The 17,007-nt window shown below is 38.6% G+C and overlaps 1 protein-coding gene across 5 annotated transcripts in view; it reads right to left on the bottom strand.

The window, feature by feature from the left end:
- Nucleotides 1–17,007, bottom strand: part of TENM2 (teneurin transmembrane protein 2) — a 1,092,434-nt gene that overhangs the window by 103,213 nt on the left and 972,214 nt on the right. For all 5 annotated transcript variants that reach the window (XM_040078601.2, XM_058422512.1, XM_040078602.2 and 2 more), the window contains 2 exons: nt 8,763–8,968; nt 1,927–2,122 (listed from right to left, as the gene is read on the bottom strand). In XM_040078601.2, coding sequence (XP_039934535.1) covers nt 1,927–2,122; nt 8,763–8,968 — 402 coding nt within the window. The remainder of the gene's footprint in view (nt 1–1,926; nt 2,123–8,762; nt 8,969–17,007) is intronic.

The raw sequence follows: 17,007 nt of genomic DNA, 5'->3' as shown, positions 1-17,007 counted from the left end.
AAGCTGTTGGATTTCAGCGGAACATATTTTCAGCAGTGAATTATTGGAACAAAAATCTAATTGGAGTATTACTCTTCACTGTCTCACTCCCTGTTGCTGTGGGATCCGTGGTTCCAAACTAAATGGTTCTGTCAGCCCCAGGCACAAAACCAAGCTGCTGTACAACACAGAAAAGAAAATCTGGATTTGGAACTAGGAGAACTATAAGAGAGTATTTTTATTTGTCAAATGAAACCGCAAAGAAAAAAAGGATTCAAGTAGAACTTTAAATCTAATTTCACAGTTGCAGGACACCAAATACAAAACGTCTAAAGCAAATTTTCAAATAGATGTCATTAGCTTGGCCTCTTGAAATGATTCATGTAAACAATGAAAAGAAAAATTGAAATGTAATGCTCAAAGATATCAATTTGTCTAATGAAGAAGCTTGTTTATAGATTTATTCATTATTTTGCTTCATGGCACACAAAAGCATTTTCTATGTATTCAAAATCACGGTAAATTTAGTATTGTCTGAGAGTTAATATAATTTTTGTTATTCTTCCTCCTCTTCCACACCAGAGAGATGTTCAGCTGTCTCAGAGCCTTTCATTATGAAGCATCTGATACAAGGCGTGTGTAGAACCAGATAAAACACTGTATTTTTCTCCAGATTTCATTTCAATTACTATCATTGCTCTATCAAGTAGCCTACCTGGCTATTGCACCTTTGATGCTCTTGAAAGCTATAGCCTTGACCAGGCAACCCTTTAAAGGGCAGCTTATAATATCCTAAGGTTTTGTAGGCACAACACAGATATAACAAGACAGAATCACAGATGTTCTTGTTTTTAGAGAAGTGGAAAAAGCCTTCTATGGGGAAATATGAAAAAAAAACCCAAACAAAAAAACCCACTTTTTTTTTTTTTCCCCAGCATTCATAGAAAAGTGTTTTTTTTTCATCTTAATTCAGGGTAACTGAAACAATGATGTTTGTACTTAATGACAGTATTGATTATCTGCCTACACCCCGTGGGACTTAGGCCAACGAACTGGATGTTGTAATAATGTCAAAGGAAAAAAACCCAACAAACTAATCTGCATATTTTTAATAAGGTAAGACTAGAATACACTTCTGACTATTTTTCATCAAATCTGAAACCTCACTTTTACTTTTTACAGTTTCCCTAAACTAAGAGGGATTACAGATTTATACAACACAGACTTCGCCAGCCAGGACGGAATATCACATACAATACCTCAGAATTTGTTACACTACTGTGAAAGGATAGTCAGAAAGTTCATTAAGAGCTTCAAAGGTCAACAAATCTAATGCAGCTTGGAGAATTTAGACCCAGTTTGATTTTCAACTAAATGTAATCCTATTCTAACAGAACTGCAGCTGGATGTTCTTCCACCACCTTGAGGAGATGATTGACTGTTAGGTGAGTCATAAGCTGTAAAACAACATACAGCTAATTAACTGGCTCAATTAATCTCTAGGGTGGCTGCAAACAATAATCTCATTTGTAGGTATCTGTTTCTTGAGCTGTCTTTCCACTAAGATTGAACAACTCTCCTGTTGGATACTATTCCACCTGAGTGTGAAGAAGCTTCTTCAGAGAAGCAAATAAAAAGAATCAAAATGACAGAGATAAGGGAGAGGAATATTAGCTGGGGAATGCTTCAAACCACACTGAACTTTTCTGAGCCTTGTTTTCCAAAACTAAACTCGAGATCTATGGGAATGCTAAAATATTAAGAGAGAAACGAGTGGATTAAAGTCAGCACACCCTATTACTGGCTCTTTGCCAGAGTAGTGTTGAAAAAATGCACAGCATAAAGACAAACAGGTCAAATACTGAGGACTGCAGGAAAATATTACAACTTTGGGTAAAGGAGGATATAAGCAGAAAGGAAAGATGTCCAGTTTGTGGAAATACCTACCCAAAATGACTGTACTGAAGGAGACCACCTCTTTGTCCTTGCCATCGTTGTAGAAGGCCAGGTGCCACAAACCCACGTCCAGGTACTGAACAAACACAGCCTCATTCTGGACAAGGGTCTGGATGCTCCGACGTTCCCGTGGGGACTCCACCACACTCCACTTCTCTTTGCCATCCAAACGTTCCATGAAGTCATACTGCAGGGAGGAAAAAAACAAAAAAAACAAGGGGGAAAAAAAAGAGAACACGAACAAACAAAACCCCAAACAAACAGACCTGAATGCAGAATGTTTCAGCCCAAAACCTGACTGTTTTCTCCTCTACCTTGCTATAAAATGGTATTTCTGGAAGAAATGTGAAACCAACAAACTAACATTTACTAGCTGATCACGGAACATAAAGAGATTATGTGGCTTTTATTCTTTCTTAAACAGTGACCTAGAACTAGGTATCTTTCCTCTGCACAGGTGATCATAAAATGTACAAATTGACAGGATGGTTTTTGAGAAACAATTTGAAATCTGTTATTTGACCCATTAATTTTAGGTTCCTATACAGCTTTCAGAGACCCAGGAGACCTACACCCTTTTCTAAGCAAACACCTGCAATAAATTCTTTTTGCAACAGGAACTGAGGTGTAACTCCAGACACATTGAATGGAAGCCCCCAGAATGTGAAACAGGAATAGCACAGACAGGAAATGTTTGTCTAATGTAACTCATCACCAGATAAAAATACACTGCACCAGTTTTACACCACAGAGTAAAAGTTGCTTACCTGAGGTTGTATGAGGAACAATCAGGGCAAGTGTGATACAAAAACCAGAGGGAGCATGGAAAGGAATAACACAAATAAGGGAATTGATCTTATATTAAGGAAAACTGAGAATTTCTGTTTGGATGACTTCCAAATAAGGTAGAACATTGAATTAATCTTTGGAAAAGGGATCAAACAGAGCAAGTGATTATTTAGAGCATAAGAGCGATGGCACCATTAATGGCATGAAACTAAAAAAAGAAAGAAAGAAATTTAAGATGAATGTCAGATAAGCTTCCCATCTATTAAGCTCAGTAAATAGCCTCCCAGTGGAGATGCCACAATTAAACAGGACTGGAAGAAATATTGGTTAGTCTACAACAGGGAATAACTCTGCATAACAAAGCAGCTGAGCTAGCTGCCCTAATAGACTTTTTTTCTGTCTTTAATGTCTGTGATTCTGGAGCTCTCAAGCTCAACTGAGTAGATCTCATAGTCCCTATCTAAGGGAAGCCCTTAAGAAACACCAAAAACAATATATCTAATCTTTTGATAGCTGTATAACAAGTCCCCTATGAAAACACATCTTGTTTTAGACACATTTATCTGTGTAGGAGTAGATAGAGATAGATAGACATGTCTAAAGAAAGATGTATGTGTTCAATAAAATACAGTAATAGTATGTGCTTGCTTGCCAGTAGCTTCATTACATTTCCCTCTGTTATCTCGAACACTTCCAGGCTGCGCCCACAACAGCCATGAGAAAACATCCACCTTCCTTCGCTTTCAGTTGAGACAGAAAACTGTAACCTCCCCCCCTAAACAGAATAAACATCCAGAGAAGGCTGTGTTGCACGCTGTATTCCGCTCATTAACTGCGAGCCCTAGTAAATTAGTCACGATATGCAATAAAATAATGAAGATTCTCCCTCCTAGTGGAAGAGACAGACAAATTTTACACTCTAGTGCCATCACATCTCTCCAAAACTGGGGTATAAAACCTCACCTTTCTAGCTGAAAACCTCTTATGAGCCTGCATTATAGAGCCCTGGTGTGCTCAGCCTTACAACAAAGGGAAATGTCTGGAAGAACTATTGTCTTCCTAGTAAACATGTGGAACTGAGACTGACCTGCAGCCTTTCCACAAAGGAAATCCACGGCAGGGAGGAATTTGAGCCCCAAGCTACTAATATTGAGAGCTATCATCACAGTAAGTGCATTATCCACTCTATCTATCATTCTGTGCTCTTAAATGAGGGACAAAGTAAGAGAAGTGGAATACAAAGTTTCACTCAATATCAGATTGCCCTCCACTTGAGCCTTTTTTCCACATACGATTTTTACGGGGAAAGGTAAATCAGATAAATTAGCAAAATTCAGGCAAAGCATGCCAAAGATGTAGAGAACTCTGGCATGCCAGTAACTTTCAGCATATGTGAGGTGCCAAACACACATATATCTATCTCCGAAATCAATGGCATTTGGAAATATTGCTAAAGCCCATTGTCTAACAGTCAGAGGTTAAGGACAGACTCATCACCTCCTTGGGAAATGTTATTACTTGGGCAACATCTTGGGAAAAAGAAATTGTGCTCTTCAGAGCAATTGTTCACAAAGGGTCAACTGAGGAAGCAGCAATAAAAGCTGACATTTCTCACTGGCAACATGCTGTTCGTCTCTGCTTGTGCTGGCAGGTTCCTCTGCCTCCCCCTGTTTGATGCTGATTCCACCTCATATAGCAGAGAAGGCTCAGCAGTTGGCCAGATCGAAGGGGAAGAGTTTTCAGCCTGAAACTGCTTGAAGTAGTTTTAGCTGCAGAATCTCTTTTCACGATCATGGTGTGTGACCCAGTGAGAGCAGCTCCCTTGGCACAACGATTTTAGCTTTAGTACAGTTAAGACTGGTATTGCCCCTCTTTAATCAAACTATGACAAATAATTTAATGCCCAGGTGAAAGCAAAATGACCAAATCTGGACAACTCTTTGAATGCTGAAGTATCAGTGCAAAGTGATACAGAAAACAACAATATATTTTTATCCCTCTTTGGGTTTCTCAGGACTGAGGGGAAAAAGAAAAGAAAAAAAGAAAAAGAAAAAAAAAAAAGAAGGAAGTTACTGCATCTGCTGATGGTTCCCTGAGTGTGTCCATCTTAATACCAGTAAGGACTAGGTATATGTGTCCCAAAATCGAAAATCCCTGACTGAAGGGTCGCCAATATGACACTGTGAGCTCATATACAGATAAGATTTCTTCACATGCTTGGCTGAATCATCATTTTGCTTTTCATGGCCCGGTTGATTTTCTGATTTACCACCCTTGCATGATTAATTACTTCTACATAATGTTGTGCTGAAGATATCACTCTTGCTTTAAAGCTACTTATTGGCATATATGAATAGATTAGAAGACCCATCTAGGAAAAGGAGGCAAGTAATTTCATGATCATTAAAAAGCAACTGTGGAATTTTTAATGTAACACGCACAACTGCTAAGGAGGAGGCCACTAAATCACATGAATTAGGGAATGGACATGTCAAACCAAATTAAATCTCTGAAGCAATTTGGAAGTTTCACTGACTTTTGGCTTTTCTGTTTTCTTTTTTTATGATCCTTCATATTTCATGGCTTCATACCGAAAATCACATAAAAATGGCTAAAACAGCTCAGGAACAACATGCAGCAGAAATCCCAAATGACTACATCATCAGAGTTCAATTTTGCAGTGGGGAGTACTTACTATGATTAAAGCTCAATATAAGCAAGTGACTTGCCAGCCTACATCTCTAAACAAATTCCAAATTCACTCTCTCGGTGAGTTTGTTTATTTTTACTACCCAGCACACCGAAATCCTACTGCTTACTTTTATTTACAAACCTAAAATCTCATGCTAAGTTCTTTCTGGGCAATTTGTTTTTATAATTTCTCCATTCAGGGTTTTCTACCCTCTGATGCATTTTATTCACAGGCTAATAAAGACTTTCTTTTTCCCATAACCGTGGGGAGTCAGAAAAACAGTTTGGGAACTTTACACCTAGGGTTGTGACTCCAGCACTGCACAGACCCAGTGAGCACAGCCACACACAGAGGAAGGGAGCCACTGGTGACCACTGTGAAGCACAGAGAGCTCGCAGGGCTCAGGACTGGAAATGCAGAGAGCTGCCAAAATCTTCGGGGGTTTTCTTAGATTTGAAACAATCTGCATGCCTCCACAAAAAGCCTAGGAGTTTTTGAGATTAGGAATTGAAAAGAAAGATCTCTTAGAGCTCTTATCTCAATAAGGGATGCATATTCAACAGGAGAAGCGGAGCAGCTCGGCACGGCGGCGAGCATTCGCCTTTATGCCAAAGCCCTGTAGGATCTGAGCAGCCAGGAAAACATATGGCAGCGAAACGTGTTTGCAAAGTGCTCTAAAATTAGTTCTTCATAAAATCCACTTGGTAATTATTCATTAAAATACAGCCACAAAACATCTGACACCCACGATGGCAGCCAACCAACCGTGGGTTTGTTCCCACATTCGGATGTGTCACAAGCCAACCAGTTCAGGCCAGCTCCATGGCCAGCAGGCAACTCCGAGGAGCTCAGAGCACCTAAAAGTGTTTGTTCACCTGCTAAAAACCACGGGAACACTGGTGCTCCCCTGCTCTCCATTTTTTTTTTTTTTTTCCCCCCTTCAAATAAAGCCATTTCCTGTCCTGAATGAAAACAGTTTTCATTCTGACATGAAATATTTATAAGTATAAACCACGCTGCTGGAGATGAAAACAATACAGCTCCACGCACTGCCTTCTCCAGACATTCCAGTGAAGTTCCACTCAGGTTCCCTCATTTCATGCATCATTTGGAACGTGCTACCAGCATGTAGCAACACCATAATTACTGTAAGCTCTGCAGAGTCACTTCATGCATTATTTGACATTTACAGTTTGTTTTCTATGCATTATCAATTCTATTAATATGACTCTCTTCTGCTAAATTCCTACTGATCATTCAAGCCTACAGTGTGCATTTTGTTATTTGTGCATAGCACTACACAGGTTGGAGGGATTTTGCCCAAAACCACTGCATTCCTGTTTGTACTCTGCTTGCCACTCAAAACTGCATTTTTGCCTCTCCTCCAGACCTGCACTCCCCACGCACGTGGCACACAGGCTGCATCCAGACAATTTCACAGCCACATCAGTTTGACTGACTAAACCAGGCATTTGGAATATTTGCTAAACAGTAATACTGAGAAGGTTAAATCTCAGCAGGGCTCTCCGACAGGAACTGCATCTTGTTGTCTCAGGTTAATCATGTACCTAATTTGCTGATTATTGACTTGTTCCCACAAAGGATTTTACTCAGCTTGACATATGAGCACTGATCAGTGATGAACTGTCAAGCTGTTCACTGCTTTAGAGCTCATGTCCCTAACCTACAGAAACAAGGATTTTAAATTTCAATTTTAAAATATCGTCTGTGTCAACTTCAGACTGTTTTCACTCATACAAAAGTATTGTGCTCCTTTATGTCAGAACAAGGCTTCTTTTCACTAACTCACTAACTGCCTTTCTTACTCTAAAATAATTTCTCTTGGTAGCAGCTTGACTGCATTTTGATTCCTGGGCAAAAATGCCACGTAATCTCCAGCTTTAGCTCCCTATTAACAAGAATCAGGACCCTGCCTGAGTGTGGGAAGGTTTATGCTGGTTTATATTGCAGATTCAGACCAAATCTATACTAGTTTATACACAGTGGATTTCATTAACCCCACTTATGAACTTAGAACTGCTTCCTCTGAAGACTGGAAAAGAGGTCCCCTGAGGAGGAATCCAGCTCAAGAGGAAACACAGATGATGTTTCTCATTATTTAATTTAACAGAAAGGTCACAAAATTTCTATTCTATCCATGTGAGGTGGAGTGAAAGAAAAAAACCTCTGCCTGATCACAGCCTTCTCAGATGAGAACATAATGAAACCTAGAACAAATACATCTGATCATACTGCAATAAAAAGTTCATCCTGAATAAAAAAAAATATTTTGTACTACGAGCTACTTCCCACTGGATTTCTTGTAAAAGATACAGGCATACTCATGTCTTAGTAAAAAAATTTAAATTAACCTGTATTTATAGCAAACTTTGATGATTGCTTTGGAGCTTCGGTTGCCCTAAGTAATTTTCATTTAATGATTTATATTTTTGTTTGTTTTCCTCAACTAAATTGGCATTTTATTCATGATAGAACAGGGAAAGTGAGCACTAAAAATTCTGAATTAAATGAGACATGTGCAATGAATTATGCCATTACCTAACTGGAACAGCTGAAGATCCACAGACATAATTTCACCCTCAAGACAGCATATTGAATGAAGCCTTACAGCCAAAATCAAAACATTCTTAAGAAAGGCTCCCACCCTGGAACATATTCTCTGAAGATATATGTTTTGTGTTGCCTGGATGGCTGGAAATGACTGAAAATCCATCACCAGCCCTCTGCAATTTCCCAATTTTTTTAGTCTTTGTAACAAATTTCAGGACACCATATGCTAACATGGAAAACTGACCACATGTCGTCCCCTCCTTGGGCTGTGCACTGCTGATCCTGATTTCTTACCAGTCAAACACACTCGTTCAGTAACTCCAGAACACTGGAAAACAGCTTGCTATAGCGAGTTGATAAATCTGGCACAGCCAAAGCTCCTTCTGCACAAATTCTTAGAAGCAGAGGCGATAAACCTATGTCAACCCCCTCACTCCTTTACTCCCAAGTCTAATCAAAGGTTTTGGTCCTCAACTCATTATTTTTGTCTCACAGATAACTGGATAGTTTCATCCCAATTCATGCCAAGATTATATCAGAGATTTAAAACCTTGTTTGAACGGCAAGGACATAATTACTTCTTTTATAAATGTATTGTTGAAGTAGGTGACAACCTAAAAATGTTTAGATGAGGGTGGTTCAGTCAAACATCACAAGTGAAGGAATTCAGGAAATTCCTAAACTTAAATTCTGTAAACTCCAACACAAACCTAACAGAGATGACCCAGATTTTGCATTCTGACATTCAAAACCAACAAACACATCGATAAAGTACCTGGGCATGTGATGGTGGGAGTCCTCTTCTTATATAAACACCAAAAAGAGCATCCTTCCCTAAGGATATGTTGAACTTCAGGAACTGTGGCTGGCTGATATGGATCTGAGACCTCCAAAAAACTCCGGGGGGCACCTCCTGGGTGACCCTGTGGCCAACTTCTGTTTCTCCACTATCTATGCTGCTATTCCTCGTGACCCATGGTCCTACAAAACAAAAGCAAATATAAATCAAATGAGACAACTGGTTTTAATTCAAGTAGTTTTACTCATTCAAGATGAACATCTGTGGCAGTGACACTTCTTAAATCAAACTGTAACTGATGCAATCTGCCTGTTGTTTTAATCAGTATGTAAGAATTTGGCCCTTATATTTGAAGCAAGAACTCTGCAAACCCTTTTTTTCTGTGGAGCATCAGCAATCTTCTCATCCCTCAAACCCTTTAATTCTGTGACTGCTCCTCACTGATCAAACAGCAACAGCAGAGAGTCAATGAAGCACATGTGAATCTCCCTGTGCTCTTTTCAGCTGCATCTTGTACATAGCCAGGGCATTAAAAATTGCCAGAAAGGTGAACCCAAGGGTAACTTCAATCTAAATGAACCGATTACAAATTTTTATTACCCACCGTTTTCTTCACTAAACTAGTCCAATAGACTTTAGGTCACAGACAGGAGAGTTGACAGAAGAAATGAAATGCACACAAAAGGGTTTAGAGGACAATTTCTGTTCTCTAACATGCATCTTCTCCTTGAAACAGAGTTAGCACAACTCAGTGCAGTGCCTTTGAAGTTCTCTCTGCCTGAAGCAGGGTCTATCTACAAATCTTTTTCCCTTGTGCTGTGGTTAGTTAGTTAAAATCCATCATTTGTTGGTTTTTCAGCATGCATTATTGAAGACAAGATACGAGACCTTTCTGGTTGAGTGCTCTGGCTTTCAGCCCACAAAATAGTCAACTCTTAAAATATGGTGCAAATCCCTTCTGTTCTCAACTGAACAGGTTCTGAGGCTACACATATTTTAAACATGGAGTGCAGAACACGGAGTTAGCAGTGTTTTCAAGCTAAAACATGCAGCAGTGTTTGATTTTGTCTTCTGTATTCTCAAACAACATGGTGAGAAATCCATTTAAAAATTCTTACAACAGACACTATAATAAACCTGAAAACCACAGAAAGTATCTGTTAACAATCACAGAAATTTAAAGATGTCACTAATACCACTATTACCACAGACTGGACGGTAGTGATACAACCTGAGGGCATTTGTAAAAAGCTCAGTGTTTGCTTCATGGGGGTTTTTCTGCTGTGGTGGAATGCAATTTTCAATAAACGGCAAGTTACTTTTGAAATATATTCCAGCACTGTATGAATGTAATGGGATGGTACAGAACAACATATAATTCCAGCAGGTAAGTACATAACAGCTTTTCTGTCATGACTATCTTTAATTGAGAGAGCTGCAAAAGCACTGTTTCAATTATAGATTCTAAATTATCTACGTTAGCAGCACTTACGCTTGTACATAATGAAACAGATACTATGCTGGCAGTGTTTTGAAATGGTAAAAGAATGCTCTGAATACCAACTGCTATTCAGGTTTTGGCAACTTGTTTGTTTTTTCATTTTCTATGTTAATGGGTCTACAATAACATCACAGCATTAACAAAGAAAGAGAAAGCAGAAGAAGCTGCAACCAGAGGCTGCAAAGAAAGGAAAAATGGCTGAGTGTCAAACAATGTACCCTCAGAGCCACCAGAAGCACAGAGAGCAACCAGATCCAAACACATCCTGCTTCATGGAAACGACAGGATTTAATTTCTAATGGATTACTGCAGCAGAGGACATCTCAAGGTTCCTATCTCAAGGAAGGCAGGCACCATCTCACTAGAATTTAAATTAGTTCTTACCTACCTAAGTGGAGGGGAAAATCAGAGGTAGAGAACACACCAAAAATCACCTATGGCAAGTTATGCTGGAATCACTGGCATAATCATAACATGCCAATGATTGGGAAGTCAGCAAAAGACTGCAGGTGCCTTCACCTCCTTTGAGAACATTACCTGTACTTCACAATTCTAACATAAGGTAATAAATGATGAATATTTCTTCAATATTCTTAAAAAGTGTGCTGTAAATAATTTCTTTGGAAGCAGACTGAGCATTCTTTAATGAACATCAACTGTATCTAACCTGAAAAAGGCTCCTTGACACACTCTAAAGAACACTGTTCTTCAGGAGCAATATATCCATGGCCAACCAGTCAAAGAAAAAGCTATTTCCAGGAATTATGACTATTATCCAGCGCAGCAAATGTATGGAGCATTGAATGGTAAGGCCACAATAGTCTCTGCTGGCAGTTACAGTTTCACTGGCTATTAAAGCAACTCCAAAACTGTCAGTGGGTTTTGCTAATTATGTATATATTCTCTAGAACCGTAACTCTGTAAATAAATTTAATTCTCATGGAGGATCAAGTTTTAGTATTTCTGCATTAAGCCGCAGCTTCCTTTGGGTATCCAAAATTCTGCTTTGTGTTTCTCTCTGGGAAAGGGCATTTTTCAGGACTCAAGGATCCTCAAATACATCAGTTAAGCTAAAATGATAACATTTCAGCCATCAGAAGAACCAGAGTTACATTCATACTACTTCAGACTGCAAAGGTAAAAACATATATTGGATATCAGACTTTCCCCCCCAAAAATTACTAGAAGAAGATCGTTCCTTTGTATTTCTTATCAAAATGTTGAAATTATTGTGGTGAAATAAAAATGGGTGAAAACTGCAGATTACACAATTGAATTTGTAGTTATTGCTGAGCCTAGAGACATGATTCAGGTTCCTTATGCTGAAATGATCCTGTTCAGTTTGATATTATCCTTGGAAGCATCTCCCCACAGATGTGCTTTTATTTTACTCTACACCACCGATGACCTGGTTTTCAGCTCTCCAAACCACTCCTCCTAGGAAAATCTCCCCAGGAATGGAACTGTGGCAGGCGTTCACCACAGCAGAGGATTTTAAGAGCAGGTTAGATGATCAACTCTCACAAGTGATTAAGGTATATTTAACCTGCAGCAAACAATGGGGCAAGGTGGGTGACTCTTTTCAGGCTGTATTTCTGAAGTGCAGCACGTTCTATACCCAGCCTGTGCCACATCTACAAGGAACAGCTGCTGCCTCACCTCTGGCATGCTGAAAGGATCCTTCCCTTTTGCTTTTAAGAATTTACTTCATGACATTCTGTTTTTATGGAGCTGCATTACAATGCTGTAATAACAAAATTTAGAAACACTTGAAGTTATACTAAAATCTAGGTTTCATATTTGCAAGCTTAGCTAACAACTTATAAAGTTTTAAGTCCAACAAGATATCAATAAATCTAAAGATTATGCATTATTGGATCATGCTCTCAAAAATTCCTCCTGAGTTACCCTTGCTTGTGTGACACACAAAACCAGTGACAGCATCTTGGTTCTGCTCCTTGCTCTGATACTGCCAGTGCACCTGGGTTGGTCATGATCTTGCTGCTCTCAGATGCCTACTTGTAAAACAGAATTATTAACAATGACAGAATTATTAACAAGTCTCACCTTGAAGATGAGGAAGGCAGAGCAGTAAATATAAATATTAAAGGAGGTGTCTCAGCACTATGCTCTTCATGTTCCTTCCTCCCCAGGATATAAATTCAGAGAGGAAATGCAAAGTAGATATGACTACTGAATCTACCTTAGTTGATAGGCTAAAGTTTATTTTTTTTTAGCCTGAAGAGCAGACCATCATCCTAGGTCTGGCATTTGCAATGCCTTTTTCTGCACTAACAGCTTCACTGGCAAACCCTGTCACTAGAGACTCAAACTTTTTTACAGCTCCCTTCAGTCCTCACCTCCTAACGCAGAGAATATATCTTGCCACCTGACTCACTCCTCTCCAGCTATTTTTAGAAGCTTTTCCATTTGATGGACCATGGCAGATCACATTCAAAGAGCATCAACTGCATTTAAGTGAAGTTACAGAAATGACAAACTGACAAATCTGTGAAGAAAGACTAACCCGAACTACACATACTGCTGTGAACAAATGAATCCCAAGATCATTCTCTCTGTTGTGGGTGACTGTTGTAAAGTTCCATGTTTATCTCATAACCCCATAGATACTTGATTTTTTTTCCCCCTATCATTTTCTCTCTATAAACATCTACAAAAGAGTTTTAAAAGCATACTTCTTCATCTTACCCAGGGGAGCCATTTCAATCACTCAGTCAAACATATATTCATCAACTAAATAACACTTATTCATTTAAACTGCTGTTTTATTTACCCAGCTGAATTACTATTTTGGCATATACATTTGAAAAGACTGTTTTAGCATTCAAGTGTATTTGCCTTTGAAGCTATCAGACAGGCAATCCATGACAACAGCAATGCAAACTCCCCCTGCTAAGTTGTCAGCAGGTCTCATCTGTGAGCTGGAGGTCAGATTCAAGGTGGCAGTGGATGGGACATGCCCAGTCAGCCTTTAATTTAACTGATGTCAAGCAGTGTCAGCCATGGAGGCAGAGCTGTATTTACACTGAAACCAGATATACTTGATTATTTATAACTACAGTATCCTACACTGTAGCTAAAATTAAAAATAAAAATGAAATCTGGCTGCCAGCAGTGTCACACTACAGACATCACATTTAAAGAGCAATTAACTCCAGTCCTGTGACTGTGTGCTTCTATCACGGGGATGACTGCAAATATCTGTTGAAAAATATCTAACAGAATAACCATTCCAATGGATCAGAAATGAACTACCAGGATAATGTGGACAACCTCAAATTAAATACAAGGAATAAACACCACCAGGGTTGGTTAAATTCTCTTTACCTTCTTTTCCTGTAGTTCTAGATTTCTTATAAATCACTGCTACAGACATAGCTTACCTTACCTTTTTATCTAGCTTATTTTTCTGTTTTCTTTTTATATAGCCAGGGATTTTCACAGATGACTTGGAATTCTAAAGAAATTTATGGTACGGCTGTGTAAAGGAAACCATTCAATATAAAAATAGACTCCACTGACTTTATGCCAAAAAAGACCGTGTGAGAATTACTATGGTTCTCCATGATAGTTTAACTTTCTTTCCTTAGGTAAATTTGCTACTTATATGACCAGACACGTCTTATTGTTCCACAAAGGCAAATAAAATAAAGTAGAAAATGTCTTTTCTATACAAATCTCTCCAGTGGAAAAATCAGTGCTGTGCACTGTTACCATACTGACAACTCCCTATATGAACTTACACTTCAAATTATCTACTATCACCTAAGTGCCCTAGGACTCAGGTGAGAACAGATTATTCTGGAATGTGTACAATAGATTGACTGCTAATGCAAAACAAATTCCCTCGGCTGCAATGAGCTAAAAAGGCAGGCAATGAGAGTTTGTCTGGAGGAGCTGCTGTGGCACATTTGAACTGCAGTTCTGCTGCAGATGCTGAGGTACCAGTGAGCTCTGTCTTGGGAAGGAAGAAGGAAGGAAGCTTCTGAGTGTATGAGCTTTCAGAAATCCAGGAAAAAACAGCTTTGGGTACCAAAACCTCAGGTTGTCTGGTCAGCATCCTAGATTTCTATTGTGGCAAGAGGAAAGAAAATCTTCAAAAGGAGTGACTGCATAAGACCCCAGCTCTGGCTCAGCTGCAGCCAATCAATGTGGCAGTGAAATGAAGCCGCTTGCTTTTAGGAAAATAGGACACACATGATACACCTAAAAATTTAGGCACATCTTCACATTCATGTGAGCATGGCTTCACAGGAGTCATTGCTTTCAGAATCAAAAGCAAATTATAACTGAAATAAAATTAAGATCTGTTGGTTCAGTGCATTTCACAAAGAGCAAACACATACTAGTATGGATTTCCATATCAGGATAACAATCATCTCAGATGGTATATACCAAACCTCATCACATAACTTTGAACAGAGCAACTCATGCTGATTATCACCATTAACACAACCACAAATCTAAAACTCCTCTTCTGCTGAATTTAGCCAAATCCTTTGCTTTTCTGAGACAGCCCTTGAGTCTGGTGTATTTTCAGAAGACCACATCTTCAAGCCTTCATAGCCTCCATCTTAATAGTTCTGATTGCTAACATGTTAATTAAGATCTACATTACATTAGCCACATAACTACTTAATAAGATCAATCCACCTGGAAAATGATGGCTTGTCTACATCAGACTGAAGGAAGGTAACAGAAGTGACATTTGAAACACACTGTTATTCCATTTTGATCGCCTGTTCCAGAGCTCTGACAGGAAATAGTAGAAACCGAGGGATTCATGTTGTTTACACTGTTAATGAGGGGTGAGTTTATCTTTTACAAGAGGACAAAGAGTTCCCCGCAGCTGTTGCCGAGTCCTTACACCGAGTGCTGGGTGGGTTTCAGCAGCAGCACAGCCGGGGGTAGCTCCAGTGCCTCAGGCAGAGTCAGGAGCTCTGCCTGCATCTCAACCCCAGCTCATCCCTCTGCCAGGAGGGCAGATCCTCCCACTCCACAATTTTGCTACCCCTTTAGCACTGCCTGTGTGCTGCATCGCTAATAAAATATCTTAACTATTAGAAAACAATTTGTGCAAACCAAAATGTGACTCGCAGCTGCAGCATCTGGCAGAGCTCTCAATATCATTTGGAGAGAGCTGGAGACAACCTGTACAGCTCCACAATGATCGCTGAGCTCAGCTTTCCACATCTATCTAAAGAAAATTTCTGCTACATCAGTAGAAATCTGTTTTTCCTCTCTCTCATCTCAAGTAAGTGAGATGGTGCCAAATTCAACAGCGAATTAAAACTTTCTTAGTTTCATTATTGACATTATATGTGCATTTTTGAATTTGATATCTGGAAACAAATATTTTTCATGACACTTCAGTACATGAATGTTTAATAAGTGTTAATATTTTTGAAAAAGTCTTTCTGAAATCCACATACACTGTGATAGACTTTGTGAAAGACCTCAAACAGAATGAACTTGGATCAGGTTGGTTCATCCAAAGAGAAGCAAACCCTGGATTATGTGAGCATCAAAACACAAATTCATATCAACTTTTTCCAAATAGTCAGTGTATTTTTTGTACGTAAAGTGATCTTTCCACAACTGTCTGCGATTACTTTTGGTGTCTCTTAAAATGGGAGCTTCTAGAATCAGAGATCACAATCTCTTCCTGTGTTTTTCAGCTTTTTAGAATATTACTATAGCAAACAATCAAGGAAAAAAAAAAAAAAAACCTAAGTCAATTTTGAATTACTAGAAAATTTCTTAAATTTGTGAGCACATCAAAGACCATATGCCCTAAAGAAAAAAAAAAATTGACACCAAAACATTCTTTAAATGGGTTTTCAGCTAGGGTTAGTTTGGGTATTTCCACATAAATTGTAGGTTATCTTAGGTGTCCTCTGAAATAAATAAAGTTGAATTTATGGTAAATTCTGTCAATTAGAAAGGAAACAGCACATAGTCACAGATTTTATGGAAATGTGTGTCTAGCCCACCACATAATTTTAAATGCAGAAAACTTTTGGCATAGATTAACAGAATTTAACAGATAAATCCCATAAGGTCATCTATTTCACTTCTTTTTGAAAAAATAATTATCCCCAAAAAAGCCTCTTTTCTTTTCCTCCCACTTTCCCCCTTAATTTAGATTTATTACACCCAAATTATAACATTATCCTTACACAATGTAAGACATATATAAGAGATAAGTGGGCTTCTCTTTGAGAAAACTTTTTAAATGTCATTACAATCTATCTCATTCCAGTAGAAATTCCAAGGCAGTATCAATTTTTTTGGGTTTTATGCACTATGAAAGGATACTGCCTTATGATCTGTATTAAGAAAGGAATTTTTGTCTCCTAATTTAAATCCCTAGCTGAACACAACTTTCACAGCATGGTGGCCTTCACTTGCAGTTTTAAAGCAGCACTGAGGATTTTTCTGCCGATTGCACTTGCCTCCTCCTTTCAGACATACCCACTATTAGTGAGATGTAGTATGTAATTACAAAAAACCTGAAACTGTGCTATCTTAATAGTGAATTTTGTTTTCATTCAGATAGGAAAATGCAGTAATAAAGTAATTTACATGCCTCTTAAATTGCAGTTTTATTATTTCCTACCAGAATTTAGTCTCTTAATAAGGAACAGGCAGATAAAATTGAATACCTGTCTCTTTTTTTTTTTTTTTTTTTTTTCCCTC

The sequence above is a fragment of the Hirundo rustica genome, chromosome 14 (assembly GCF_015227805.2).
Source record: "Hirundo rustica isolate bHirRus1 chromosome 14, bHirRus1.pri.v3, whole genome shotgun sequence".
NCBI classification, from domain to species: domain Eukaryota; kingdom Metazoa; phylum Chordata; class Aves; order Passeriformes; family Hirundinidae; genus Hirundo; species Hirundo rustica.
This window is presented reverse-complemented; position numbering and strand designations above follow the sequence as displayed.